Source organism: Perca fluviatilis, chromosome 6 (assembly GCF_010015445.1).
Source record: "Perca fluviatilis chromosome 6, GENO_Pfluv_1.0, whole genome shotgun sequence".
NCBI classification, from domain to species: domain Eukaryota; kingdom Metazoa; phylum Chordata; class Actinopteri; order Perciformes; family Percidae; genus Perca; species Perca fluviatilis.
The window spans coordinates 26493653-26518963 of NC_053117.1; the positions used below are offsets into that span (position 1 = coordinate 26493653).

The window sequence follows — 25311 nt, forward strand, 5'->3', positions numbered from 1 at the left end:
TTTAAATATATTATAATCCAGAGGCCCATACTTATGATAAAATGGGAGCAATAATCGCTCAATACTTTTGTTTTGAATAATAATGAAAATCATTTTCTGTTTGAGTTTTTTTTCTTTTTTAGTTATATGAGTAATTTGGAATTTCTTTTCCCGTTTTTTTCTTGGTTTATTTTTAGACTAATAAAGGACTGTTTGAAGTTAATTAATTGTGGCTAATAGTTATTTTTGTAATGTATAAGCATGTATATGAACTACCAAATGAAACTGGTATGTGATAGGATGTTACTATATTCATGGCATTTTTTCCAACTCAAATTAGACACATTTATTTAGGAATAAGTAGATGCTTTATTTTTGATTGTCCAGTTTTAGTTAGATAGTAGCAGGATAAAATCACAAGTAATAAGTGCTTTCTAACACCAATACATGATAGAAAAACCACAAAGAATAAATGTCCATATTTGTCCAAAGTAGGTTTTGGATTTATCAAATGCAGATTAGAAATTGGTCACAATTATGGGATATTTTGTTAGTCATCATTACTTTTAGACTAGTAGTATTAGTTACTCATATTGTTGTTTCTTTTTTACGTTTGCTGAACGCCTTAAGTAGGTATTTTCAAAGTAATGGTTGTAAAACTGTGTGTTAGCGCTTTTATTGTGAAATGAAATTAACCGGAAGTATTGCTAGCGTAGCTAGCAATGGACCGGTCTGGAGAAGCAGCGTGGAGGGTAATTTATCGTAACATTATACTGTAAATACCGTTCTTGACTAAAAGTCCTGATTTCATTTAATCTACCTGGTTTTTGATAGTCCGGATAATGAGGAAAAAGTGCCAAATCTGACCCAAATAATTGGCAAGGTGATTAGCTATCGTTGCTAAATTGCCGAAGTAACCTTAACGTTAGCTAGCAATGTCAGTTAGACGAGGAGGTTTTATCAGAAAGCATTCTGTGTCAGAAGCTCTGTTATTTATCTTTAAACTTGCTTTGAAAACTAGCTTTGCTAATAACATTTTAAACTAAATGTAAATATAAATATAGATGTAACGCTAGATCAGCTACACTGAGCGACCTGAGGGAGGTGCTGTCAGACAAGTCTTTGTTTTCACTTTCTCCTTTAAGTCAACACTATCGCTTGTTAGTGGATGATTCATTATAATGTATCTGGAAACCCAACGTTTTAAATAAAGAAGACATAATGAAATAAATACTCATGAATCATAGACTAAATAAATGCTAGAAATGGTAAAATAATTCGGATCATTGGTATGACATTATTGAATCCTGCTTATTTTTTACAATAACTATTGCTATTCTTTCTTTATTTCCAGGATTTTTAGTTTCAGAATGGACTTTTTCTAGTCTTAACAGTGCCGTTCCCCCCCCCCCCTCCCCAATAAGTTTTATCTAATAATGCCTTTTTTTTTTATTTCCAATTAAGTAATTCAAGACAGCCTTGAATGAGGTTGGAATTCCAACCTTTCTGAAGCAAAAAACATAGTCAGCTGCACAAGTTTAGCACACCCTAAGTTGACCCTTTATATATTAAATATAATGTATACAAATTGGTTTGGTGGTGATTTCTGCCTTTGTCTGTTCGTACAGCCGCCCCGGTCCTGTGATGACTATTGGAGTGAATTCAGACATTGCAAAAGCTTGAGGAATTGTTTTCACCACTATTACACTTATGGTACGTCCCCATCTTGCAAGCAGTGGAAAGAGGACTACCATAACTGCAAAGAGTGGGAGAAACACAGAGGCGCCGAGGCCAAGGTACAGCAGCAGGAAGTCACATTGTTTAAAGACCTTGACTTGTGATCTTTCTGACAATATTCATGGTGTCTAAAAAATACACTTGAAAGTGAAATCAGCCATTTTGTACGTAATGTATGTGTATTGCAGGACGCCTTGCAGAAGAGTGAAAGGAACAGAGTGGCAGAGCAGAGAAACTTCACCCCAGTATGGGAACTGAGGCGAGACCCTCCCAGAGACTGGCACATGCCCTTGAACCAGGAAAAGCCTCAGGACTCCTGAACTGTCACTATTAATCTGCCATCTGTTCCATGGTGGCCAAAGTAAAATGAAGATTTGAGAATTTAACAAAATCGTTGAGAGCCACTTGCTGGAGAGACAGGGCATCACTCATTGCCATCTCAAATTGTATTTAGTGAGCTTCTGTTTGAAAACAGATGTTAGCGGCAGCCTCTAGTGGCCAATGATGAGTATGACAGCATCTATTCAACCAGAGAATTACAAAGGCAGTGTTGTTTTTCCCGTCATAAATTATTGGTTCTCCAAAGCTTGTGTAAACTGAAGCACAAAGGCTGACTGCACATACAGACTCACTGTAAATGAGTTTTAAGATTAAATGCCTTTTTTTGTTTAGTCTAAGAAAAGGAATATTAGGTTAAAATATGTGCAATGGAAACATTTCATGTATTCCATCTAAGTAATGAAGGACCTGTCATGTGTTGTTTTGATAAGGGTTAAATTAAAAATTGCTGTTTCACAAGAATGTACTAACACCTTTGATGGCATCAAGCAGGAGAGTTGGCCCTAGGACTGTAAAAACCTTATTCTCTTTAACCTGTGCTGTTGATACTCCTCTGTGATGAATATATTAAATATATTATTGATGCAATAATGACAAAAAATGGCTTTACAGTTTCAACCCATACAGAGTTATGCATTAGCAGTTTTCTGCCTTATGTAATTGATTATGGCTTTAACCTTAACACAACTGAAATTATTCTAAACAACTTGGATCAATTAAAAAAAAAAAAAGTAGATTTTTATTTTCAGCTTCAGTTATGTGTTATACAGAGATGTGAATGTGGGGGGGGGGGGGAGAATTTAATTCATAATTTCCATGAATACAGAGAAACAACTGACGGGACTATACAGTTCAAGAAAAAAAAAAGGGTCAGCAAAGTGTCCTTCACACCTACACATGCAGGCTTTTAAAAGGCTGCATCTTGCCTTATTGGATCATGACAAATGCAGGCTGCCCCCGCAGCCCTTCCCTGTCGATCACTGTGTGTAGACTTTAGTGATGTTGTTGTATTTCCCATCAGGAGCTTCATACTTGGTCTTTGGTGGTGTGTAGGCAGGACCTTCATGAGTGAAGGGAAACAGAAGGGGGTCTGGCTTTAGTGCTGCCTGGTACAGCTCCTCAGACTCTAACTTCAGCTCCTCCAGCGCCTCCCTCTGTGCCTCTAGAGCAAGTTCAACAGCCTCCACTTCAGCAATGTGCTGCTCCTGCAAGAACAAAGACCGAAGAGCACATCAAATATAGCCCATTAAGTGTAAATGATGAAGGGCAGAGGTCAGAGGCAAGATTTTCAATAAAAGCTTAAGTGATGGAGGTGTTATAGGTAAGTGGTGACCTGTTTGTATCGACACCACTCCTTAAGTAGCAGGGCTCGACCCTCACTTTCTTCAAATGACAGCCTTGGCGCAGAGCGTTCCCTTTGTAAGAGTAAGAAAAACCAATTTATAGCACTTCAAAGTCAGCAAGCAAAGAACAAAAGGTACAGTAAGTCAAAGAAAGACTGATATATATAAAAGCATATCCATAAAAAAATGTTTGTCTGCAGGCGTTAATGCCAAATGAATGTTTGGAACAGCCAATAGGGGCCTTTCTGCGATCTTGTTCAACAAGCGTTACGATACAATTTATGTCAAATTCATCCGAAAACCCCTATCCTAGAGATGATCAATAGAAATGTAAAACTTGACTGAAGAACAATTCAGATGGCTAGGATTTTGGCTATCATGAGTTGGGAACCCCCCCTAAAAATAGATTTTTTTTACACATCAGATTAAAACCAAACTCATGAGAATTTCGAATTCTGATGCAACTGAATCTCTGGAGAACAGATCGAGATTAGGTCTATTTGCGGAGTTTGGATTTCCAGCATTTGTTGACAAGAAAAACATTGAATAATGCCAGCTTTGTTCTTTAATGTATGTTACCAGCCTGCAGCTGTGCCTGAACTCAAATCTAACCTAGTTACCTGCAAATGGCCGTATGGACAACACTGAAATGAGCTGTACCTTGTTTCATCCAAGCATTTGGCTGGAGTGATGAGGTCCTCTATGGGGATAAGCTCAGGTGGAACCTTCTCCAGCTTCTTCAGCTTTTTTCTCATCCTCTCTCTCAACATCTGCTCCCTTCTTGGGTCCACTTTCTTTTTCTTTTTTGGCTCCGCTCTTAAACACAAAGCACAGCACTTTGTGAGCATACGCAAGCTATATTTTGAAACAGTCCTGGGAAATAAAAATAAAAATGTTATATATAAAAAAGCTATTACAATTAATCTTTTTTTCATAATCTAAAAATCAACAAATGCCATATTGATATCATTTTACAGTTCTATAGTTCGACGTGAGTAGCATTACATTACTGAGTTGACAAATCTAAACTGACTTTATAAGTATCATCAACTCTGATTTAGAGCTTTTTTGTTTTGCTAAGAAGTAAGAATACACCTTAGCTGTACAATATGGACTAAAAAGCATTAAACCATTGGTGGATTAACTTGTAAGGAGTCCGACTGACCATCCACCCCTACCTCCAGCCCACCGTGCATTGTGAACAGTACCCTGCCACCTCCAATTTCCATTAAGTGCAGTGCACACAGAGATCCAGAAACCAACTATTGCTGAAATGACATTGGCCCCCTGATTTGCTGTGCCACACAGTTTGTTGAACTTGTGTTGAAATTATTAGGCGAGTAATCGATAATTTGTTTAACCGAAACTCAAGCGCCAACCTTTTTGATAGTCCGCTGTTTGGATCATCGGTAAGCAACAATGACATGTCATTGTCATTCTCTGGTTTCAGCATCTCAAATATGAAGACTGCTTTGCTTTATCTCCATTTTATATCATTGTAAATTACATTTCGGCAATATGTAGACTTTGGATTCTTGAAACTTGATGTTCACATGATAGAAAGTTTTTAAGCAATAATTGATAAACAAAGAATAATCACCAAATGAGATACAAAATAATAATAAAGAGTGCAAAAATAAGTGTAGATTTTGGCACATGTCTATGTAAGACAGGGCCACTCGATTAGCAGTTTAATGCAGGATCTGTTTTAGTTAACACTGCATTTTAATAGTGCGTGTTCCCCAACAAATGATTAATTAATCAAAATAACAAAAAATATTGACATGCTGGAACTTTTGAGGGTTCACTGTGGGTCCTGGACATACCTCAGTGGGGCAGATGTCTTCAGTGTCATCACTGGTGCAAACCAAGGACTCTGGACAGTATGGTGATGTTCTCCCAACAGGAAGCTGCAAAACAAACAGAATACAGGTCTAAACCGTTTATATATGTCAATGGTCTAAACCATAGACTGCATATAAAGAGATCAGAATGTGCCACATGCTGGACCCCGAGTGTGTGGCACCCACAGAACTGATTCAGCAGCATTTCTCTAGTGAATAACTTTAGCTACGTTAGCTCCAGGTAAAATGCGCCTTGTTAACTGTTCACATCGTGCTACAAACACTCACCTTGAAGGAGCGTTCTGTCGGGATAAAGCCCTGCAGAGACAGCGCGATAAAGTCACAGACATGTTGCCAATGGGTATTGTTTCACACTCGGGGTCAAAATTGTTCACAGTATCGCCCGTCGCTTTCTGAGTGACAGAACAGACGTGACGCGGGAGGATGACGTTGTCGAACAGTTACGCACACAATTTCAAGGACGCACTTTCGAGTATTTTGTTTGTGCAAATAATGAAATTAAAATCGTTAAATATAGAATACTTTGTACATATAATAAAAAATAAAACAATGCGTGACATTAATGTTTTTTTTTAAGATTTTAATAATGTCTAAGTTTGAATTTACATGTAACTTTTCTGTCGAATCTTGCTGGACGAGTGGAAAGTTAGCGGCTGCACTGTACTGCGTTCTCTCTCATCCATTATATTTAGGAGAAAGGTCGCAGTAATCAGGTCTATAATCATCACGGACAGATTCAGAGTGCCACAAGAAGACATCGGCCCAAGAGTTTGATCCTGCTGGTTTGTTGATTCTGCATTATGGCGCTTCTCAGAGGTAAACAAACACGTTTCAATTCAGCTGGAAGCAAAAAAAGCAAGTGGGTTAAATGCATAGACTGTATATTAACAGTCTATGGTTTAATGTTAGGGGTAACTTTACATTGTTACTTCTTTTTTTGTCGCAGTGTAGCTAAATGAATGGCATCGATTTAAAGTTGACTTTATGTAAATCTCAAAAGAGTTTAAAAAGGTTTTCTGATCACAATGTTACTGCAAAGTAGGTGAAAGGTGACAAGATGGTGTCAAGTCATTAACAGCTGTTTGTCCGTTGTTTCGATCCATTTAAGTGCAAATAATAATACTCTTAGTGGTGGAGGGAAAGTCTCCTTACTTAAAAAAAAAAAACTTGTGTAAAAGTACAGCATTTAAAACATTTCATGTAAAAATAAGTAAAAATATCAGAAAAATCTATCAAAAGTAAAATATCTATAAATCTATCTAGCTATCAAATCGGATTATACGATTTGAATGTAAAAACATATTTTGAAAAAAAAGTAAATAGTTGTAACAACAGATCTCAGATAAGTGCAGTGAAGTAAAAAGTACAATATTACCCTCTGACATTTAGTAGAGTGGAACTATAAAGTAACATAAAAGGGAAAAACTAGAGTAAAATACAAATGCCTCAAAACTTAAATGTTTTACTCAATGTTTACACAGGAAAAATTGCACAACACTAAACACCCCTCCTGCAAGTCAGGTGCTATAGGTTATTGACAAATGTCATGGCACGTTAAGGCATCCAGTGACTTTTGGCCCATATCGTAGGATAGCCAATAGTTTACATGAGGTGTGCATGTTTTTCAAAGCCATTCTAGGCAATTCTGGTTTAGATCAAGTTCACTAACCAGGGTAATGAAAATTATGTATAAATAAAAAGTGTTTTCGTTGTTGTCTATTAAACAGTATGTTCTTTCAAAGAAGGCACCACAATTTTGTGTAACTTGCCAATTAAAAACATCCTGTGTCACTGTTGTAATTAGATTTGTATACAGCTCTTTAATCAATAGGCATCATTTCTATATATATATATATATATATATGGTGGTTTGAAGTCCTTGTCGCTGTACTAAAATACTCTGTTCCTCTGCAGGTGTATTTGTTGTAGCTGCCAAGCGCACTCCGTTTGGTACCTATGGTGGCGTGCTGAAGGATCACAGTGCAACAGACTTGGCTGAGCATGCAGCCAAAGCCGCCCTTGCTGCAGGGAGCATTGCACCAGAACTTATAAACAGTGTCATCATGGGAAATGTCATGCAGGTACTTAAAATCCAACGGCCATATTTAACAGATCACAACTACCATCACATGAAAGTGCCTATTTTGACATGCTTATTTGTGTTGTGACTAGTGCCCTCAGTTTGGTCCTTACCTTTTCATTTATCTTTATCTACGCCCCTAATATCAGAGCTCAGCTGATGCACCCTACATTGCTCGTCATGTGGGTTTGAGGTGTGGTGTTCCCATCCCAGTGCCTGCTCTTACTGTGAACAGACTGTGTGGATCTGGCTTCCAGTCCATCATCAATGGCGCTCAAGTAAGCAATCCACCAAGAACAAAAAACATTCTGGTGGAAATACAAATGTAGAATTATCCATACTATTGTACTGTACTGTATATGTGTGTAAAAGACTGGAGATATGTCAAACAAGAGCATGGTCCATACGATAATAAAAGTATAATATTTCACATATATCAATTCAACATAATGTGTCTTACAAAACCCTGTTTACTTGGTGTGTTTGTAGGAGATTTGCCTTAGGGAGTCAGAGGTGGTCCTGTGTGGAGGCTCAGAGAGCATGAGCCAGGCTCCATATGCTGTTCGCAACATACGATTTGGTACAAAGTTTGGAGTCGATCTCAAGGTTATTATTATTTATTTCAAAAAATGTTTGTTTATTTTTGAATATTTGACATACATGTACATGTGGTCATAAAGAAAGCTTGTTATTAAGCTTTTGACGCAAAGATAAAACCTCTGCTGGTCTGCCTGACAGCTAGAGGACACCTTGTGGGCGGGTCTGACTGACCTGCATGTCAAAATCCCAATGGGCATCACAGCAGAAAACCTGGCAGAGAAATACCAGATCACACGAGAAGAAGTTGACAACTATGCATACCAGACGCAACAAAAGTGGAAGGCCGGTAAGACGGGTTTTATTCTTTTCAATATTTTCACGGTCTGCTCACCTTCCACATAGTAACACTGAAATATATTGCTTTTGAAAAATGAAAGGCTGGAGTGAGGAAGTTAACCTTGCTCATTCTTAAAAGTTAAATTGTAACTTTGTTCTATTTACAGCTCATGAGGCTGGTTACTATACAGCCGAAATTGCTCCCATTGATGTGAAAGCTAGAAAAGGCAAGGTGTCCATGGCTCAGGATGAACACCCTCGTCCACAGACAACACTAGAACAGTTAGCCAAACTGCCTCCTGTCTTCAAGAAGGGAGGGACTGTTACTGCTGCCAATGCTTCAGTGAGTTTACGCCTACGATGTTCACTTAACTTTAGGTTCTGAGGTGGTCAGTTTATTTTTTGTGGTCCGTTCTACTTTAAACAAAAAAAAGTTTATTATTTTATCTTAACAGTGTCCAATTGATGTAACATGAAAAACTGGAAACATTTAGTTGATAAAGGAGTTACAACTTGTGTCATTTACAGTGCCACAGTTTGATTTATAGTAAAATATATTGAATATAAATATCATGCAACTAATGTTACTTCTACCATGAGAAGTAGCCTACTCTTATTATTATTATTATTATTATTATTATTATTAAATCTAACACTCTTCTTGATCTCCAGGGTGTATCTGATGGTGCTGCCTGTGTGGTGATTGCGAGTGAAGATGCGCTGAATGAACACAAGCTCACTCCACTGGCTAGAATTGTGGCCTATCATGTGTCAGGCTGTGACCCGAGCATTATGGGAATTGGTAAGTGATACCACTGTTGTTGGGATGAGTTTAATCCCTTTTGAAATAAGAAGGAATGAATGACTAAATAAACAGTTGTGGTATTTGACATTGGTTTCTTTATAGTAAGAATTTCTGTTTTCCCTAAATCATTTTAGGTCCCGTTCCAGCAATCACAGGAGCTCTTAAAAAAGCCGGACTGACTCTCAACGACATGGATCTTGTGGAGGTTTGTTTTCAGTGAAACACCAATATCTGTGACTTCATCCCTCAAGGTTCAAGGTTCAAGGTTCTTTATGTCATGTGCACAACAATAACGGAGGTAGTCGATGGCAATGACAATCTTTGGCCTTAGGCACCTTCAACAAAGCTCATTAAATAACTAAAAGAAGAAGAAAAAACACAAGTAAAAGCAAAATCTGAATCCAAGACAATAGAAAATATAGTGCCTCTTAAGATATAGGGTTAAGTTATAAACAAATAATTAGTGTAGACAGTGTTGCAAATGAATAAGACTGAATGTAAAAAGGAATATAATGTATATATGCATAATGAGAAGTGTGTGTGTGTGTGTGTGTGTGTATGTATGTATGTATGTATGTATGTATGTGTTATATATATATATATATATATATATATGTGTGTATATGTGTGTGTGTGTATATATGTATATATATGTATGTATATATATGTGTATATATATATGTGTGTGTGTGTGTGTGTGTGTATATATATATATATATATATATATATATATATATATATATATATAATCCAATCACAATCACAGAGGGTGGTGTTGAGTCCCATGTCGCTGAGCTTGGTGATGAGCTTGGAGGGCACAAGTTGAATAAAGAACTATAGTCTATGAACAGCATTCTCACATACGTGTTCGTCTGGTTCCAGGTGAGGGAGGGCAGTGTAGAGGGCGAGGGAGATTGTGCCGTCGGTTGATCTCTTTGGCCTCAGATTGTGTCATACATTTTACTAGTGGTGGAAGAAGTACTCAGGTCCTGTACTTAAAAGCACCAATACAGCAATCAAAAAAATACTGCATTACAAGTTAATGGCCTGCATTTAAAAGTTTACTTATACAAAAGTAAAGTTCTAAATGGTTTTTAAATACTTCTGCACTTTATACAAAGAGTTAGTCTTCATCTGACATGTAACTTGTAACTGTAGCCGTAAGATAAATCTACATTTCAATCCTCTGAAATGTAGTGGAGTAGAAGTATAGAGTAGTTTAAAATGGAATACTCAAGTCCAATTTTGACGTACTTTCAATTATTATTATTATTATTATTATTATTATTATTATTATTATTGTAACTTTCAATTATTGTTATTTTTGAAAACTGCATTTCACATGTTTTGATTTATTTAGGTAGCTATTACTCAGTTGTGTCATTGGTGTAATTTGGTTTGCACAGGTGAACGAGGCTTTTGGTGCTCAATACCTGGCTGTTGCTAAGTCTCTTGGACTGGATCCAGCGAAAAGCAACGTTAACGGTGGAGCTATTGCCATCGGACATCCTCTCGGTGCTTCTGGAGCACGTATCACTGCCCACCTGGTTCATGAGCTCAGGTAATTTTGTCCTTTTTAGTTATTGCATGTACAGTATATCAGGGAAGATGTCTGCACATTAAGTTTAAGTAACTTTGAATAATGAACTTTGTTTTCGGTAGGCGACGAGGAGGCAAGTATGCTGTTGGCTCTGCCTGCATTGGTGGTGGTCAGGGCATCGCTATCATCCTTGAAAAGTACTGACCAAAATAGGTGCCAATATCAGAGGAATTCCTGTAGAAGAATGTCTTGTCCCACCATCTACTCGCATAAAATAAAACTCAGGTCATACATGCTAAAAAGAGATTTCCTTCACGTACAGATCAATGGCAAATCTTATCTTAACGTGAGGTACTGCTGGTCTGTTTTTCCCTGGCACACAAAGAAAACTCAACATTCATTTTTTTTGCTGTAACTCTAACTTCTTTCAGCCTATATAAAAAAAAAAATGGACAACAAATGTTTCAGTCCAGTTTTGCCTTGGAAGCCATGTGAAGATAAAGAGCTAACTCATGTTTCTGTGGTCGTTGCACCAGACTGTTTATGGATGTGCCTGAGACGCATAGCTAGTTCCTTGGTCTCATTAACTTGTGTAGCATAGCATTAACTCATAAAGTACAGTTTGTGTTGGGTTATAGTAAGGTTTAATGGAACTCTGAACTAAAAATGTTGCCATTAAAATGTTGTCTATCAGTCCATTATCAGGAATCATTTGTCTGACCTGTGATGGCTCCAGCAAAAGTTGTAATTCTGTGTCAAAGAATCTCAATAAATACATTTTCCAAAAAATAAGTGAAGTTTTTTTCTTCCGTGACCAGCCCTTGACAGCAGCCAATGCTATTTTTCCTAGATTAGCAGGGAATTAAGATTTACCAGATAACCACTACTACTTCTTATTAGTTTTAATGGTTGTTTTTATTTACAAATATATATTTTAATTGTGTCTTTTTTTTTATCTCTTTAGGAAAGTTACATTTGATTGTTTTGTTACATATACTCAAAACCATAACCTAGACCATAACCATAGAGAATGGATTACTGAATGTACTGAATGATATTTGATATCAGAGATTCATGTACTCGTAACAACCCCCTTAAAACTTTTTAAAAAGTAAAAAAAAGTCTGGAATTGATGTGTACAGTTTAAAAAAATAAAAGAATATGCAGAAAATATATTTAATGCTCTGCTGTAACAGAGATTAAGGATTGTTTAATTTTTTTCTTTATTTTTTTACATTAATTAAGAAAAGTACAAAGTTAGGAACATTGTTTGTTGTTCTTTATTTATGAAAATGATATTTTCCTTAAAGACAAATAAGCTCTATACAAGCATTAATTGTGTTTTTGTTTGTATGTGCAGATAAAATATATAGAAATACATTTGTTTAGTAAAGAAAAGTGTGAAAATGTTGTTCTTCGTTAAAAACAATTGCAATGTTGATTATCTTTCAAATTTACTGTGAGGATAAAGGCATGGATGTATTAAGAGAACGATAAAGGGAAACTATATTTAGGACAACAAGGACCACCAAATCCTTAAAACTCGACGCAATTACGTAAACGTCATCGTGCAGCGTCCTTATATACGTCACATCCCCGGATGTCGTTCTTTTTTTCATAGCAAAGGTAAGACACCATTGCCTTCGTGTTTCTGTTGGAATAAAATCTGTTTGCATCTGTGTTACAGAATAAAAACTAGAGTCTCCAAATATCAGGAGACGAATCCTTGTATTTAGACGATGCGTTAGACATCGTTATTACTATGATTCACCCGTCATGTGTATAATAATGAACAGTTTGTTCTATCTGCAGTCCTAGGCCGCCGGTTAGCCTTCGTGCTGTCCATAACGTTAGCTAGCTGGCTAATAGAAACGTGTTGTCCTTCGACAACTGTCAAGTCTTCTGTACTGTGTTACCATGCAATTCCGCTGTCAAATACTCATTTTCCTTTTAAAACATTAAATTGTCAGTTTGAGAAGACAAGTGGCTGGCTAGCCAGTAAAGCGACTCTTCTGTGCTATGTTGCTAATTTCTAGCTTACCTTACTTGTCATGCCTGTTCTGAATTGGTGATGGTTGTGGTGTTAGCACTCAACCAAACGCATCATTTTGTTTTGTGGTATGGTTGTGATCTTTTCTGCTGTTTACCAGTTCATTGTGTAATATGGTTGTGATAATCTGCTGTTTACAAATGCAGTATGTAATTTCGATTGAGAACAAGATTTGTTACTTGAAGGCTGTAGTAGTATTGATACAGTGCTAGTCGTCTGTAGTTGATACCAGAACCATAATACTATTAAACGGTATACAATGCATTATCCAATCAAAGAGACTATGGTTTGTGGTCTCAGGATTATAAAAAAATGAGCCACATCAAATAAAATCCTTTTGAGATTATTGACACTACACACTATTGTTGCAATTGGTATACTAACATGTCTTACTTTGCCTTGTGTCAGATGGCAGAGGGAGACAAAAAGGCTGCCAAGAAGAAGCACGGGAGCCGTAACCCGGTTCTGGTCCGGGGCATCGGCCGTTACTCCCGGTCCGCTATGTACGCCCGCAGGGCCATGTACAAGAGGAAGACCAAGACCACTGAGACCAAGGTGTGGACAGATCTCTTGATACCCAACAAAATGAATGATAAATGCACATAAAACTTGTTGACTGTCTTGTATTGATGATAATTTGCTTTGGTTTCAGGTGGAGAAAAAGCTTAAGGTGAAACCCCAGGCAACTGTTGTCAAGACAGTTGGTGGAGACAAGAATGGAGGCACTCGTGTCGTCAAGCTGCGCAAAATGGTGGGTAATGTGTGAATTGGGTTGTTGTTTTTTTCCCCTTATTGTTTGAGTTGGAACTGTAAATGTCATTGTGCTGACAGAGAAATGGAATTGGCACACATGGAGTCTAGGATGTGTGCCTGACTATAGGATTGTATATCAACTGTTTAAAGGATGATCAACTTTTTTTTTTTTTTTCTCATGCCAATATTAAGACTATTCTACCGTACTATCAGAACTAAGATGTGTTTTAAAAAACAAACAAAAAAACCCAGAATTTTCATCAATCACTAAAACGTAATCAAACTATTTTGCAAATTACTTGTGCAAAGTAGTACTTATTTTGTCTTCTGTTCTGAATGGAAAGTATTGGGTTTGGTCCCTCCTCTTCCACCGTAGGGAGAATTCTTTGCTTAGGCCGGTTACAGTTTATATTTCGACTCCCATGTTAACAGGTTAGAGCTTACACACTGCCTGCGTGACATGCACGTCTCAGGTGCATGTTGGAAGTGTTTCGAGGCAAAATGGGATACAAAAAGATGTTTGTCGGTAAGACATGTTGATGTTTGAAAGTCTCTAGGTTTTGCTAAAATGCAGATATAAATGTAATAAAAAATCAATTTTCTAATATTGCACCTGTCAATACAGAACGAAATATTCTGTAGCCTATTTTGCCATCAATACTGCCGGACGTTGTCTTTGCTGTAATCAAATCGGTATAGATTTGTTTATGGGAAACCTACATGTGTACAGACAAGGCTAGCAGCAGCACCGCTTCAGACACGTTTCTGGCAACACATTAGGCAATGCCACAGTCGTCTTCGTCACCGTTAGTTCTTGGCCGTCAGCTTGGGGTGTCAGGGCCATAAGTGAAAATTAATGAACCTGTTTTTTGTTTGTGTGTCTCAACTGGGTTTTTGCAGCAAACCTAGATTTAAAATGGTAATATATATTTCCATGTGCTGCTGTTGTAGCCTCGCTACTACCCCACAGAGGATGTTCCACGTAAGCTGAAGAGCCATGGGAAGAAACCCTTCAGCCAGCACAAGCGGAAGCTGCGCAGCTCCATCACCCCAGGAACTGTCCTCATTCTGCTTACTGGTCGCCACCGTGGAAAGGTGAGAACAATTTCTGGCATGTCTTGACAAGGATTTCTGATGTTCTCACAGATTAGCAGAAATGATTGGCACACACAATGCTTTGTGTGTTGGAAAAAGCTCAACAGGTGAATATGCAATACCCCTTGTATGACAGAGCAGCCATTAAATGTCATACATGACGCAGCAGTGATAAAGATTAGAGTCCAATGTTAGGGTTTCTTTATTAAACAGGATCATCTCTATTTTTTTTACAGAACTTGTTTGACTGATGTAGACTGAGGTCATAATCACAAACAAGTATTGGTAATTATAATCTGAAGACACAATCTATGATCCAGATTAGGCCTGCACGATTCGGGAAAATATGAATCTCAAATTTTTTTTTCAACAAGTGTAATGTTTATTGCACACATGAATAAAGACAAAACAAATTGGCAGTACCAAACACTTTATTTTTATTTATTTATTTTTTGGTCACCTATAGCACATTGCCCATCACCACAAGCCTGTAAACATGGATGCTTCAATGAATAAAGAAAATGAAGTACATACTGGCCATTTAAGTACAGTAGGCTACCAAAAATAGCGACATAACACATTGAACTAAATATGGCACCGATACATGCTCTATCTGAACTCCTTGAACATGTCTTTACATAATTAAAACCTCAATCAACATGCTGAAACTTCAGTCTCTAGAGAAATAGTTTGTCAATTGCCAATTTAAGTACAGTATCAAACAGTCTTTCTTAGCACACTTTAACTGCTTGTCTGCGTTGTTGGAAGACTTTTGGACCTCTTGCCTTGTACGGCTTCATCATATTGCGCTTTGTGGTGACGTTTGAGGTGCTGGTAAAGATTGGTGGTGCTGCTGCAATGAGGGCATGCCTCGCAAATCACATCAGACTGACAGTCTTCTTGCTTGAATCAAAAATACTTCCAAACCACCGAATGAGAGCCTTTTTTCGGAACGAGTTCGGTTTGAGATGGAGTGGTTGGCTGATTCTCGTCAGTAGTACCTGGGTTTTCATCAATATCAATTTTTATTTCCTGTCGCACTAGTTAGATGATGCTGCAGCCTCGAAGGCTCTCCAAACTACGGCGCTCGCTCAACGAATGAAACTCATGACTAAAAGGCGCTTTGTCATTGGCTGAGGGTGAAGCCCTGAACTTTGTGAGAACCTAGAAGGGCGAGCAACAGATTTTATACAGTCTGTTTAAAACTCACAGAAGAAAGGAGGAGCGTTTGTGATGCAGTTGGCTCGTAAAAATCGCGAACGGGGGTGAATCGAGCTCGTGATTTTATAACATTTATCGTGCAGGCCTAATCCAGATGTAAACAAAAGGATATCTCCATCAAAATGTTGACTATGATCCTGCATTTATTCCCGTTGACAGTTTTTTTTATGCAAGCTAGGCAACCTACACATGATCTATTAAATGTAGTTAAGTTTTTTTTCATACAACGTATATAACAGAAGTCAATCTATAAGTTGTGGAACAAGCTGTGCAATTTTATCTAACTGAAAATTTTAGGTTGTCAAAATAGTTACTGTTAGGACTATGAAATAATTAATCATGGTGATTAAAGATTTCCATTTGTCTTGTAGAAGCAATTAAAATCGACTGTCGGAACAGCTCAAACAGTTTGCGTTAACAGTAGTTATCGGAGTAGACGGTTAGTTATCATAGCATAGATACTGATAGTTTTATGGTTGAACTGGCAGTTAAATTAAACCCAAAATGGCACAGAATGTTTTTTTGGACAATTTTGATTTTACAATCGACAACTTATAACCTCCATAGGGGACTAATGCAGAAAATGAGGGACTAAAGGAAATGCCCATTTAGTCTATTAATGTCCGGTTGTGACACTTCACTGTACACCATCTCACTCTAACACTGACTGTAGAAGGCATTATTTTTACCGTTGTAATAGTTGGACTAGAGACAGACTTTTCTCGAACTGTCAGAAATGTCTTAAATTCACAACATGATGGCAGTGCAGTCCAGCTTTCAGACTCGTAGGACAGGGTGCCTAAAGATATTGGCCCCAAAACAAATAAGTGGTGCGTCCTTATTCTGCATGAAAAATGTATTTTCTACAACAAGCATGCTTGACGCATCACTATAATCACACACCCTCAGTACCGCAGACATTGTCCCTCCCTCCCACACTCAAATGCTACATTGGCAAGTTATGGAGGCATGCTAGTGCCCACACACACTTTGAGCAGTAGCTGACCTAAATAATGTTTCAGCTGTGAATCTGACAGTCAGAGCGCCCTACTGATAAAATCAGGATTGTGTCAAGTTGATTTATTTTTCCTCTTCTAAATAGCTTGGCATGAAAGTGGATTGCAGCTATTGAACAGTCTTATTCAAATGGCACAAATATGACTGACTATGAGCTCACTACTGGAGTTGAATAGTGCGCAAAACCCCAATAAAATAGTTTAATACTAAAGAGTTTTTGTTTTTTTTTTTTTTAGCGTGTGGTGTTCCTGAAGCAGCTCTCAAGTGGTCTCCTGCTCGTCACTGGTAAGGATGACGGTTTTTGATGGTGAAGATTGTACAGGTCGTACAGAAAGATGCTGGACATTTTTATACTCCTTTTCTAACCGTGTTTTCTTGTTTGCATACTTGTAGGCCCTCTTGCCTTGAACAGAGTACCCCTGCGCAGGGCTCACCAGAAGTTTTCCATTGCCACAAACACCAAAATCGACATCTCTGGCATGAAGATCCCCAAAACTCTCAACGATGCCTACTTCAAGAAGAAGAAGCTGAGGAGGCCCCGTCACCAGGAGGGAGAGATCTTTGATACAGAGAAAGAGGTGAACTAGCTGATATTGTCTTATATTACACTACTGTGCACATTTTGGCCATTTCTATGGGACATTGACTTCTGGATCTATGATGCCTGAGTCACTGGTTTTCTTTTCTTCTCTCAATCTGCAGAAGTACCAGCTGACAGAGCAGAGGAAAGAGGACCAGAAGGCTGTTGATGCTCAGCTCCTGCCCCTCATCAAGAAAGTACCTCAGCTCAAAGGGTACTTGCGCTCTTCCTTCAGCTTGTCTAATGGTGTCTTCCCACACAAGCTGGTTTTCTAAATGTGTTGTAATAAAGAGTACCATCGTCTAATACCCTCTTTTTGCCTCGTTTTTTTTTTTCTGTGTCCGTCCGTCCGATTAACTTGCAGCCATCCTTCCTAACAGAATACAATTTAGTATTGTTCTAACAGCTGAAATGGTACGATCAACGGTTTCCCCCAGAAAAGATGCTAAGCCTAGTGGCCTGGCTGGGGCCAGTCCCATACTGATTGCAGCTTTCATGTAGAGCCCAATAGTTTCTGTGATAACTGAATCATGGCCAGAACTGCAAATTAAGAATAAAAAAGCAAAAGGCCAATATCTTAGGGCCCTATATTAAGTCAGTGCTACAAGATAACTGGAGATTTTAAAAATGTAAGTTTCCAACCGAGCCACCATACTGTAACTGTAGATAAAGAATATCGTAATACATAAATAATTCCCAGTGGCTTAGGCCTGGTGGGGGTCAACTTAGGCCCAGTGGGCCACCAGGCTTGCTATACACTGGGGGGGGGGAAACTGTTCACCTTCTAGTTATGATCTATGAATTTACCATTATCAGGTTTTATTGTCTTCTGCAGGTGCATCTAAATATAAATGCCTAAGGATATCTTGTAGATTGAACTGAAAAAGAAACTAAACCATTTGCAAGTACCATGTACGTTCAGTAGATTTGCCTGGATGTTTGTTCAGTTATTCCTTCTGTAACTATAAATGAGCATCAGAAATTCAAAGGCTAATGGTGTTCTGAAAAAGTTAACAGCTGCCTGCATAATGCAAGTGACTTGACTCATTGAACTAGACCTTAACCCTTGTGTTGACTTCGGGTCACATTGACCCGTTTTCAATTTGTTTTATATCAGAAAATATGGGACGTAGAAATAAGTGCTGAAAATTTGTAGAAGAAAATTTTAACTATTTCAAACATTGGAAAAAGCAAAGAAAATGAGAAAAAGGCGTCAACATTTTTTTTTCTCAAGGTTGACGGGAAGACAACACAAGGGTTAACATTGTGTCAAAGACACTTCCTTGTATGTCAGTGTTATTTTCCCGATGATTTGCCTTTCCAGATTGCTGAAAAATGTCATGCATACACTACCCTGGCTACTGCAAATTGATAATTCCATCCCTCTTGTTAAATGCACTGCAAATTTACAGTGTCAATACAAGGTAATCTATACATATCAAAACATGATATATCTGGTCATATTGGATTATAAATATCCTGGTTCAATTTGTGTATAATGAAGCAGTGCAATGAAATGACCTCACCAGACATTGGACCCAGACAGCTTAACAGCTACGCTTTAATAAAAAAGACATGTCTAATTTAACAAGACAAAAATAAATACAAGTGTTTCATCTCTTTAACATGGCCACGTATTTTATCCTCAAAAACAGAACAAAGTAGAAAGCAGCACAGAAAAAGGCAGCGGCCCCTTGCCAAGGAATGATAAGTGCCTTTGTCAAATCAGTCAGTACTGTATGTGTGGTCATCTGGTGTCGAGAAAATGCGTTCCCTCAGCCAGACTTGAACAGCAGGATGGCCACCTGACCCAAGTAGAAGTATATGAAATGCTTGGTCTCGTGAGTCACGTAGCTGCCAAAGTTCCTCCCAACGATGCAGTGCCAGGTCGGGTTATATTTCTTGTCAAACTCCTGTGGTACAAAGACACATTGTGTTCAAACGTTTGAGAACCAACATGTTGGGAGGTGTGAAGAAAAGAGACGGTACATTGCTTAATGCCAAAAACAAGTGACAAATCACAGATATCATTTATGGTTTTAATCACAACTAACAATACCGTTTTCTGCACACTAGATTGTTGTTGCTGGGAGAAATGAAAGTATACTTGTTTCACCTCGCAACCTCTGGAAATGATTTGACACTAAATAAAATTGAATCAAATTTAATGATGTTACTGACAGGAAATATTTTTTATATTGTATGTATTATATAAGCTAATCACTAAATTTTTAAAAGTATGTCCCCCAAACTTAGGCTGGGTGATTTAAGTCTGGGAATTTGGCCATTGTGATCAAATGTCCTTTTAGGTTTTAACAGCTAAATGACAATAACATGGTACTGTTTGCTAGCTTATTCATTTTGTAAGACTTTAAATTAACACATTTGTTTGATACATTTATACTATGAAATACTATGGCAACACATACTATGAAAGATAATATACAGCTATACCCAAGTTTTCAATTGTGTCCCTCACTAAACTGATCAGGAATGCCACAATGGAGATACAAGGTGGGAATTTGGCTTCTGCACGACAGTCAGTCCTAGGGTAACTGGTTTACTCAGGGAAAGGGGAAACAATTACAAATACCAGGCTGGGTTAACATTAATTATGCACAGTGTTGTTGGTCAGCGAGTGCAAAATAGCTTCACATCACTAGTTGCCTTCAACTGAATAGAAGTACTACATTTTGCTGACAAGTCAGTAGGTTAAAGTTACACTGTGTGAACGTACGAACTAAATGAAAGATGCCTCAGCAGTAGTTTTACCTTTTTGATGTATGCAGCGATGTCTTTCTCGATGTTGTACTTCTCCAGGGCCTGTGTGGCACACTCAACGGCGTCCTGCTGCATGTCCTCCGACATGTCGGCATTTTTTATCACTGCCTTTCTTTCAGACATGGTTGCCCTGGGAAACCAAAACACAGCGGAGGATTTATCATCATCTTCATCACAGGCGCATTGGCACACAAACAATGCAATACACTCTAGCGCATGAACATCCTAACGGTCCTCATCATCAATTGAATAAAACGATACTGCATGGAGAAGATACAGGGTCTCATCATCCAAGGGGGGGGGGGCGGTTAGTTAGTGACGAAGTTATCATTACATAATAACTGACACATAACGTTAACATTTAAACTAGCCATACAAGTGTTGCATAACAACTTCCATCAGCTCGGTGGATGCGCGCTCTGCGTAGTTTCTATGGATACGCAAGACATTTGAGATTATCGTCTCAATTTTACCCGAGGTTTCAACAAAAATAGCTACCAGTAATTTGAGGCTGCAAAATGAAAGTACATTCTCCAACTAACGCATTAAAAACATTAACGTAAGACATTAGAAAGCAGCGAAAAAGCGAGCTTTGCTTCAACATCAGGATACCAAAATAAATATCAAATTCTTACAATAATATTATAGCTAACGTTTGGTATAAATAGGACTTAACATTATCAGATTTTAAAGGGAGAAGGGTTTTGCCACAGGCATATTCAGCGAGCTGTTGATTTGCTAACGTTAAAGCGCGTTAACTAACGTTAGCTGCTCATTCATCCCGCAAAAAGAATAACAGTTAACGTTAAACAGTAAGCACAGATGTTACCGTTCGACAATACTTAAAAACTGAATCAATTAACCAACCGATAATTTTCAACATGCGAAATGTTTAAATTTACCTGCTAGTCTCCCGTATAGTGTTTGGCTAGTTTTTAAAGAGATGACCGCTCCTGTTGTGACAACTCCCGCGAAGTGGTTGACACAAAAGTAATGTGGGTGTGTAGCGTAAGAGACTGCTGCCTTGACGTGTTCCCATTGGCTGGTATTAATGCACAGGGCGCTGTCATTGGCTGATTCAGGACTATCTTTCTGGTATTTCTGCCTGCATTTTATTTCAAACCATCATGCCTTGCGACACGATTGCTGCCGGAGCGCGAAAATCAGTGCAAAAATAAATGAAGTGTATAATATATGTCTAAGTTAACATCTCTTTGGTACAGTTCGATGTTGTCTGTATTGCTTTTTGTTTCATGTTTTCTTTTGTTATGTCTGATATTGTTGTTTCATGTATAAATATAAGATGTTAAAGTGGCAAGATTTCAGTCAGTGGTTGATTTATAATTTATATTTGAGTGAAATCAATGGTTAAGCAGTTTGGAGAAAAAACAAAAGCCTGGTCTGATACATGCTTCAAGTTTTCAGAATTGTGTGCATAGTTAAATTTTTTGTGTATATGCAATGTAGAAAAACTATAAGACTGGATTTTTTGGGGAGATGCCACGCCAGACATCCACTTCGTAATACTGCAAATATATATCCCTTTCATCACTGGGCTCAATAACCAGAATGTTACCTGCTTCAGATAGTGACTTAACAGACAAATAATTTAAATGAAAATGTGTGATGAACTGACATGTATCTCCTTGTATTGTAATATTTCAAATATGTTGATCAAAAAGATAAATAAAAACCTATCAGTGTAATCTTTCTGGAGCGAGATGCGGAACTGGCTCCAGTCCAGGGAGCAAAATGTCTACAATGAAAAAATGATTTGGCTTAAGAGACTACTTCCTTTTATATTTTTAAAGATTCCAACTTTTAAACATATCTGACAGCTTTAGAGAACTTAAAACTCAAAAATGATAAATTGGCCATAAAAAAAATCATTGTATAGTATGTCATAAAAAAGTCATAGTATAGTTTGCCAAAAAAGTCAAAGTATAGTATGTCATAAAAAAGTCATAGTATAGTATGCCATAAAAAAGTCATAGTATAGTACGTCATAAAAAAGTCATAGTATTGTATGCCATAACAAGTCATAGTATAGTATACCATAAAAAATTGTAGTATAGTATGCCATAAAAAAAGTCATAGTATATTACGTCATAGTAAAGTACGTCATAAAAAAGTAATAGTATAGTATGTCATTAAACATTTGATAAAAAAGTCATAGTATAGTATGTCATGAAAAAGTCATAGTATAGTACGCCATAAAAAAGTCATAGTACAGTATGCCATAAAAAGTCATAGTATTGTATGCCATAACAAGTCATAGTATAGTATGTCAATTAAACATTTGATAAAAAAGTCATAGTGTAGTATGCCATAAAAAGTCATAGTATTGTATGCCATAACAAGTCATAGTATAGTATATCATTAATTAAACATTTGATAAAAAAGTCATAGTGTAGTATGTCATTAAAAATATGAAAAAAGTCATAGTGTAGTATGTCATAAAAAGTCATAGTAAGTATGTCATTAAAATATGAAAAAATCATAGTGTAGTATGTTATAAAAAAGTCATAGTATAGTATGTCATTAAAAATATAAAAAAGTCATAGTATAGTATGTCATAAAAAAGTCATAGTATAGTATATTATAAAAAAGTCATAGTATAGTATGTCATTAAAAATATGAAAAAGTCATAGTATAGTATATTATAAAAAAGTCATAGTATAGTATGTCATTAAAAGTATGAAAAAAGTCATAGTATAGTATGTAATAAAAAGTCATAGTATAGTATGTCATAAAAAGTCATAGTATAGTATGTTATAAAAAAGTCATAGTATAGTATGTCATTAAAAATATGAAAAAGTCATAGTATAGTATATTATAAAAAAGTCATAGTATAGTATGTCATTAAAAATATGAAAAAGTCATAGTATAGTATGTTATAAAAAAGTCATAGTATAGTATGTTATAAAAAAGTCATAGTATAGTTTGTCATTAAAAATATGAAAAAGTCATAGTATAGTATATTATGAAAAAGTCATAGTATAGTATGTCATTAAAAATATGAAAAAAGTCATAGTATAGTATGTTATAAAAAAGTCATAGTATAGTATGTTATAAAAAAGTCATAGTATAGTATGTTATAAAAAAGTCATAGTATAGTATGTCATTAAAAATATGAAAAAGTCATAGTATAGTATATTATAAAAAAGTCATAGTATAGTATGTCATTAAAAATATGAAAATGTCATGGTATAGTATGTTATAAAAAAGTCATAGTATAGTATTTTATAAAAAAGTCATAGTATAGTATGTCATTAAAAATATGAAAAAGTCATAGTATAGTATGTTATAAAAAAGTCATAGTATAGTATGTTATAAAAAAGTCATAGTATAGTATGTCATTAAAAATATGAAAAAAGTCATAGTATAGTATGTTATAAAAAAGTCATAGTATAGTATGTTATAAAAAAGTCATAGTATAATTATGTCATTAAAAATATGAAAAAGTCATAGTATAGTATGTTATAAAAAAATCATAGTATAGTATGTTTTATAAAAAAGTCATAGTATAGTATGTCATTAAAAATATAAAAAAGTCATAGTATAATTATATTATAAAAAAGTCATAGTATAGTATGTTATTAAAAATATGAAAAAGTCATAGTATAGTATGTTATAAAAAAGTCATAGTATAGTATGTCATTAAAAATATGAAAAAAGTCATAGTATAGTATGTCATAAAAAAAGTCATAGTATAGTATGTCATAAAAAAGTCATAGTATAGTATGTCATAAAAAAAGTCATAGTATATTATGTCATTAAAAATATGAAAATGTCATGGTATAGTATGTTATAAAAAAGTCATAGTATAGTATTTTATAAAAAAAGTCATGAGTATAATTATGTCATTAAAAATATGAAAAAGTCATAGTATAGTATGTTATAAAAAAGTCATAATTATGTTATAAAAAGTCATAGTATAGTATGTCATTAAAAATATGAAAAAAGTCATAGTATAGTATGTTATAAAAAAGTCATAGTATAGTATGTTATAAAAAAGTCATAGTATAGTATATTATAAAAAAGTCATAGTATAGTATGTCATTAAAAATATAGAAAAAGTCATAGTATAGTATGTTATAAAAAAGTCATAGTATATTATAAAAAAGTCATAGTATAGTATGTCATTAAAAATATAGAAAAAGTCATAGTATAGTATGTTATAAAAAAGTCATAGTATAGTATTTTATAAAAAAGTCATAGTATAGTATGTCATTAAAAATATGAAAAAGTCATAGTATAGTATGTTATAAAAAAGTCATAGTATAGTATGTTATAAAAAAGTCATAGTATAGTATGTCATTAAAAAATATGAAAAAGTCATAGTATAGTATGTTATAAAAAAGTCATAGTATAGTATGTTATAAAAAAGTCATAGTATAGTATGTCATTAAAAATATGAAAAAGTCATAGTATAGTATATTATAAAAAAGTCATAGTATAGTATGTCATTAAAAATATGAAAAAAGTCATAGTATAGTATGTTATAAAAAAGTCATAGTATAGTATGTCATTAAAAATATGAAAAAGTCATAGTATAGTATGTCATAAAAAAGTCATAGTATAGTATGTCATAAAAAAGTCATAGTATAGTAAGTCATAAAAAAGTCATAGTATAGTATGTCATTAAAAATATGAAAATGTCATGGTATAGTATGTTATAAAAAAGTCATAGTATAGTATTTTATAAAAAAGTCATAGTATAGTATGTCATTAAAAATATGAAAAAGTCATAGTATAGTATGTTATAAAAAAGTCATAGTATGTTATAAAAAAGTCATAGTATAGTATGTCATTAAAAATATGAAAAAGTCATAGTATAGTATGTTATAAAAAAGTCATAGTATAGTATGTTATAAAAAAGTCATAGTATAGTATATTATAAAAAAGTCATAGTATAGTATGTCATTAAAAATATGAAAAAGTCATAGTATAGTATGTTATAAAAAAGTCATAGTATAGTATATTATAAAAAAAGTCATAGTATAGTATGTCATTAAAAATATGAAAAAGTCATAGTATAGTATGTCATAAAAAAAGTCATAGTATAGTATGTCATAAAAAAGTCATAGTATAGTAAGTCATAAAAAAGTCATAGTATAGTATATTATAAAAAAGTCATAGTATAGTATGTCATTAAAAATATGATAAAAAGTCATAGTATAGTATGTTATAAAAAAGTCATAGTATAGTATGTTATAAAAAAGTCATAGTATAGTATGTCATTAAAAA

At 35.5% G+C, this 25311-nt stretch overlaps 5 protein-coding genes across 5 annotated transcripts; 3 read left to right on the forward strand and 2 right to left on the reverse strand.

Moving 5' to 3' along the window:
- The first annotated feature begins 631 nt into the window (after window positions 1–631).
- Window positions 632–2656, forward strand: c6h22orf39 (chromosome 6 C22orf39 homolog). The gene is made up of 3 exons (XM_039804411.1): window positions 632–731; window positions 1608–1775; window positions 1905–2656. The coding sequence occupies exons 1-3, from the start codon at window positions 702–704 to the stop codon at window positions 2034–2036; spliced, it is 330 nt and encodes a 109-aa protein (XP_039660345.1). The 5' UTR covers window positions 632–701; the 3' UTR covers window positions 2037–2656.
- Window positions 2657–2769: 113 nt separating this feature from the next.
- mrpl40 (mitochondrial ribosomal protein L40) lies at window positions 2770–5679 on the reverse strand. Its single transcript, XM_039804410.1, has 5 exons — window positions 5531–5679; window positions 5225–5308; window positions 4059–4214; window positions 3389–3470; window positions 2770–3260 (listed from the first exon to the last, which is right to left on the reverse strand). Exons 1-5 carry the CDS (start codon window positions 5590–5592, stop codon window positions 3033–3035), a joined length of 612 nt encoding a protein of 203 aa, XP_039660344.1. The 5' UTR covers window positions 5593–5679; the 3' UTR covers window positions 2770–3032.
- Window positions 5680–5920: 241 nt separating this feature from the next.
- acaa2 (acetyl-CoA acyltransferase 2) lies at window positions 5921–11352 on the forward strand. The gene is made up of 10 exons (XM_039804369.1): window positions 5921–6079; window positions 7178–7344; window positions 7493–7621; window positions 7833–7949; window positions 8082–8229; window positions 8387–8562; window positions 8892–9021; window positions 9159–9229; window positions 10431–10585; window positions 10687–11352. Exons 1-10 carry the CDS (start codon window positions 6064–6066, stop codon window positions 10766–10768), a joined length of 1191 nt encoding a protein of 396 aa, XP_039660303.1. The 5' UTR covers window positions 5921–6063; the 3' UTR covers window positions 10769–11352.
- Window positions 11353–12992: 1640 nt separating this feature from the next.
- rpl6 (ribosomal protein L6) lies at window positions 12993–17593 on the forward strand. The gene is made up of 6 exons (XM_039804313.1): window positions 12993–13169; window positions 13267–13365; window positions 14319–14462; window positions 16937–16985; window positions 17094–17278; window positions 17403–17593. The coding sequence occupies exons 1-6, from the start codon at window positions 12999–13001 to the stop codon at window positions 17553–17555; spliced, it is 801 nt and encodes a 266-aa protein (XP_039660247.1). The 5' UTR covers window positions 12993–12998; the 3' UTR covers window positions 17556–17593.
- A 1219-nt stretch (window positions 17594–18812) lies between these two features.
- On the reverse strand, window positions 18813–21093 carry dynll1 (dynein, light chain, LC8-type 1). The gene is made up of 3 exons (XM_039804314.1): window positions 20964–21093; window positions 20053–20191; window positions 18813–19193 (listed from the first exon to the last, which is right to left on the reverse strand). The coding sequence occupies exons 2-3, from the start codon at window positions 20182–20184 to the stop codon at window positions 19056–19058; spliced, it is 270 nt and encodes an 89-aa protein (XP_039660248.1). The 5' UTR covers window positions 20185–20191; window positions 20964–21093; the 3' UTR covers window positions 18813–19055.
- Window positions 21094–25311: the final 4218 nt, after the last annotated feature.

Bases quoted from the DNA above. Each gene is read 5' to 3' on its own strand.
- c6h22orf39 (XM_039804411.1), top strand. From the start codon at position 702: ATGGACCGGTCTGGAGAAGCAGCGTGGAGG. The intron at 732-1,607 runs GTAATTTATCGT...CTGTTCGTACAG, and splicing joins CTGGAGAAGCAGCGTGGAGG to CCGCCCCGGTCCTGTGATGA. The intron at 1,776-1,904 runs GTACAGCAGCAG...TGTGTATTGCAG, and splicing joins ACAGAGGCGCCGAGGCCAAG to GACGCCTTGCAGAAGAGTGA.
- mrpl40 (XM_039804410.1), bottom strand. From the start codon at position 5,592: ATGTCTGTGACTTTATCGCGCTGTCTCTGCAGGGCTTTATCCCGACAG. The intron at 4,215-5,224 runs GTATGTCCAGGA...TTTGTGTTTAAG, and splicing joins AAGACATCTGCCCCACTGAG to AGCGGAGCCAAAAAAGAAAA. The intron at 3,261-3,388 runs GTCACCACTTAC...TTGTTCTTGCAG, and splicing joins AGTGGTGTCGATACAAACAG to GAGCAGCACATTGCTGAAGT.
- acaa2 (XM_039804369.1), top strand. The intron at 7,345-7,492 runs GTACTTAAAATC...CCCTAATATCAG, and splicing joins TCATGGGAAATGTCATGCAG to AGCTCAGCTGATGCACCCTA. The intron at 8,230-8,386 runs GTAAGACGGGTT...TTCTATTTACAG, and splicing joins GCAACAAAAGTGGAAGGCCG to CTCATGAGGCTGGTTACTAT.
- rpl6 (XM_039804313.1), top strand. From the start codon at position 12,999: ATGTCTTACTTTGCCTTGTGTCAGATGGCAGAGGGAGACAAAAAGGCT. The intron at 13,170-13,266 runs GTGTGGACAGAT...CTTTGGTTTCAG, and splicing joins CCAAGACCACTGAGACCAAG to GTGGAGAAAAAGCTTAAGGT. The intron at 16,986-17,093 runs GTAAGGATGACG...GCATACTTGTAG, and splicing joins TGGTCTCCTGCTCGTCACTG to GCCCTCTTGCCTTGAACAGA.
- dynll1 (XM_039804314.1), bottom strand. From the start codon at position 20,184: ATGTCTGAAAGAAAGGCAGTGATAAAAAATGCCGACATGTCGGAGGAC. The intron at 19,194-20,052 runs GTAAAACTACTG...TTTGTACCACAG, and splicing joins TCGCTGCATACATCAAAAAG to GAGTTTGACAAGAAATATAA.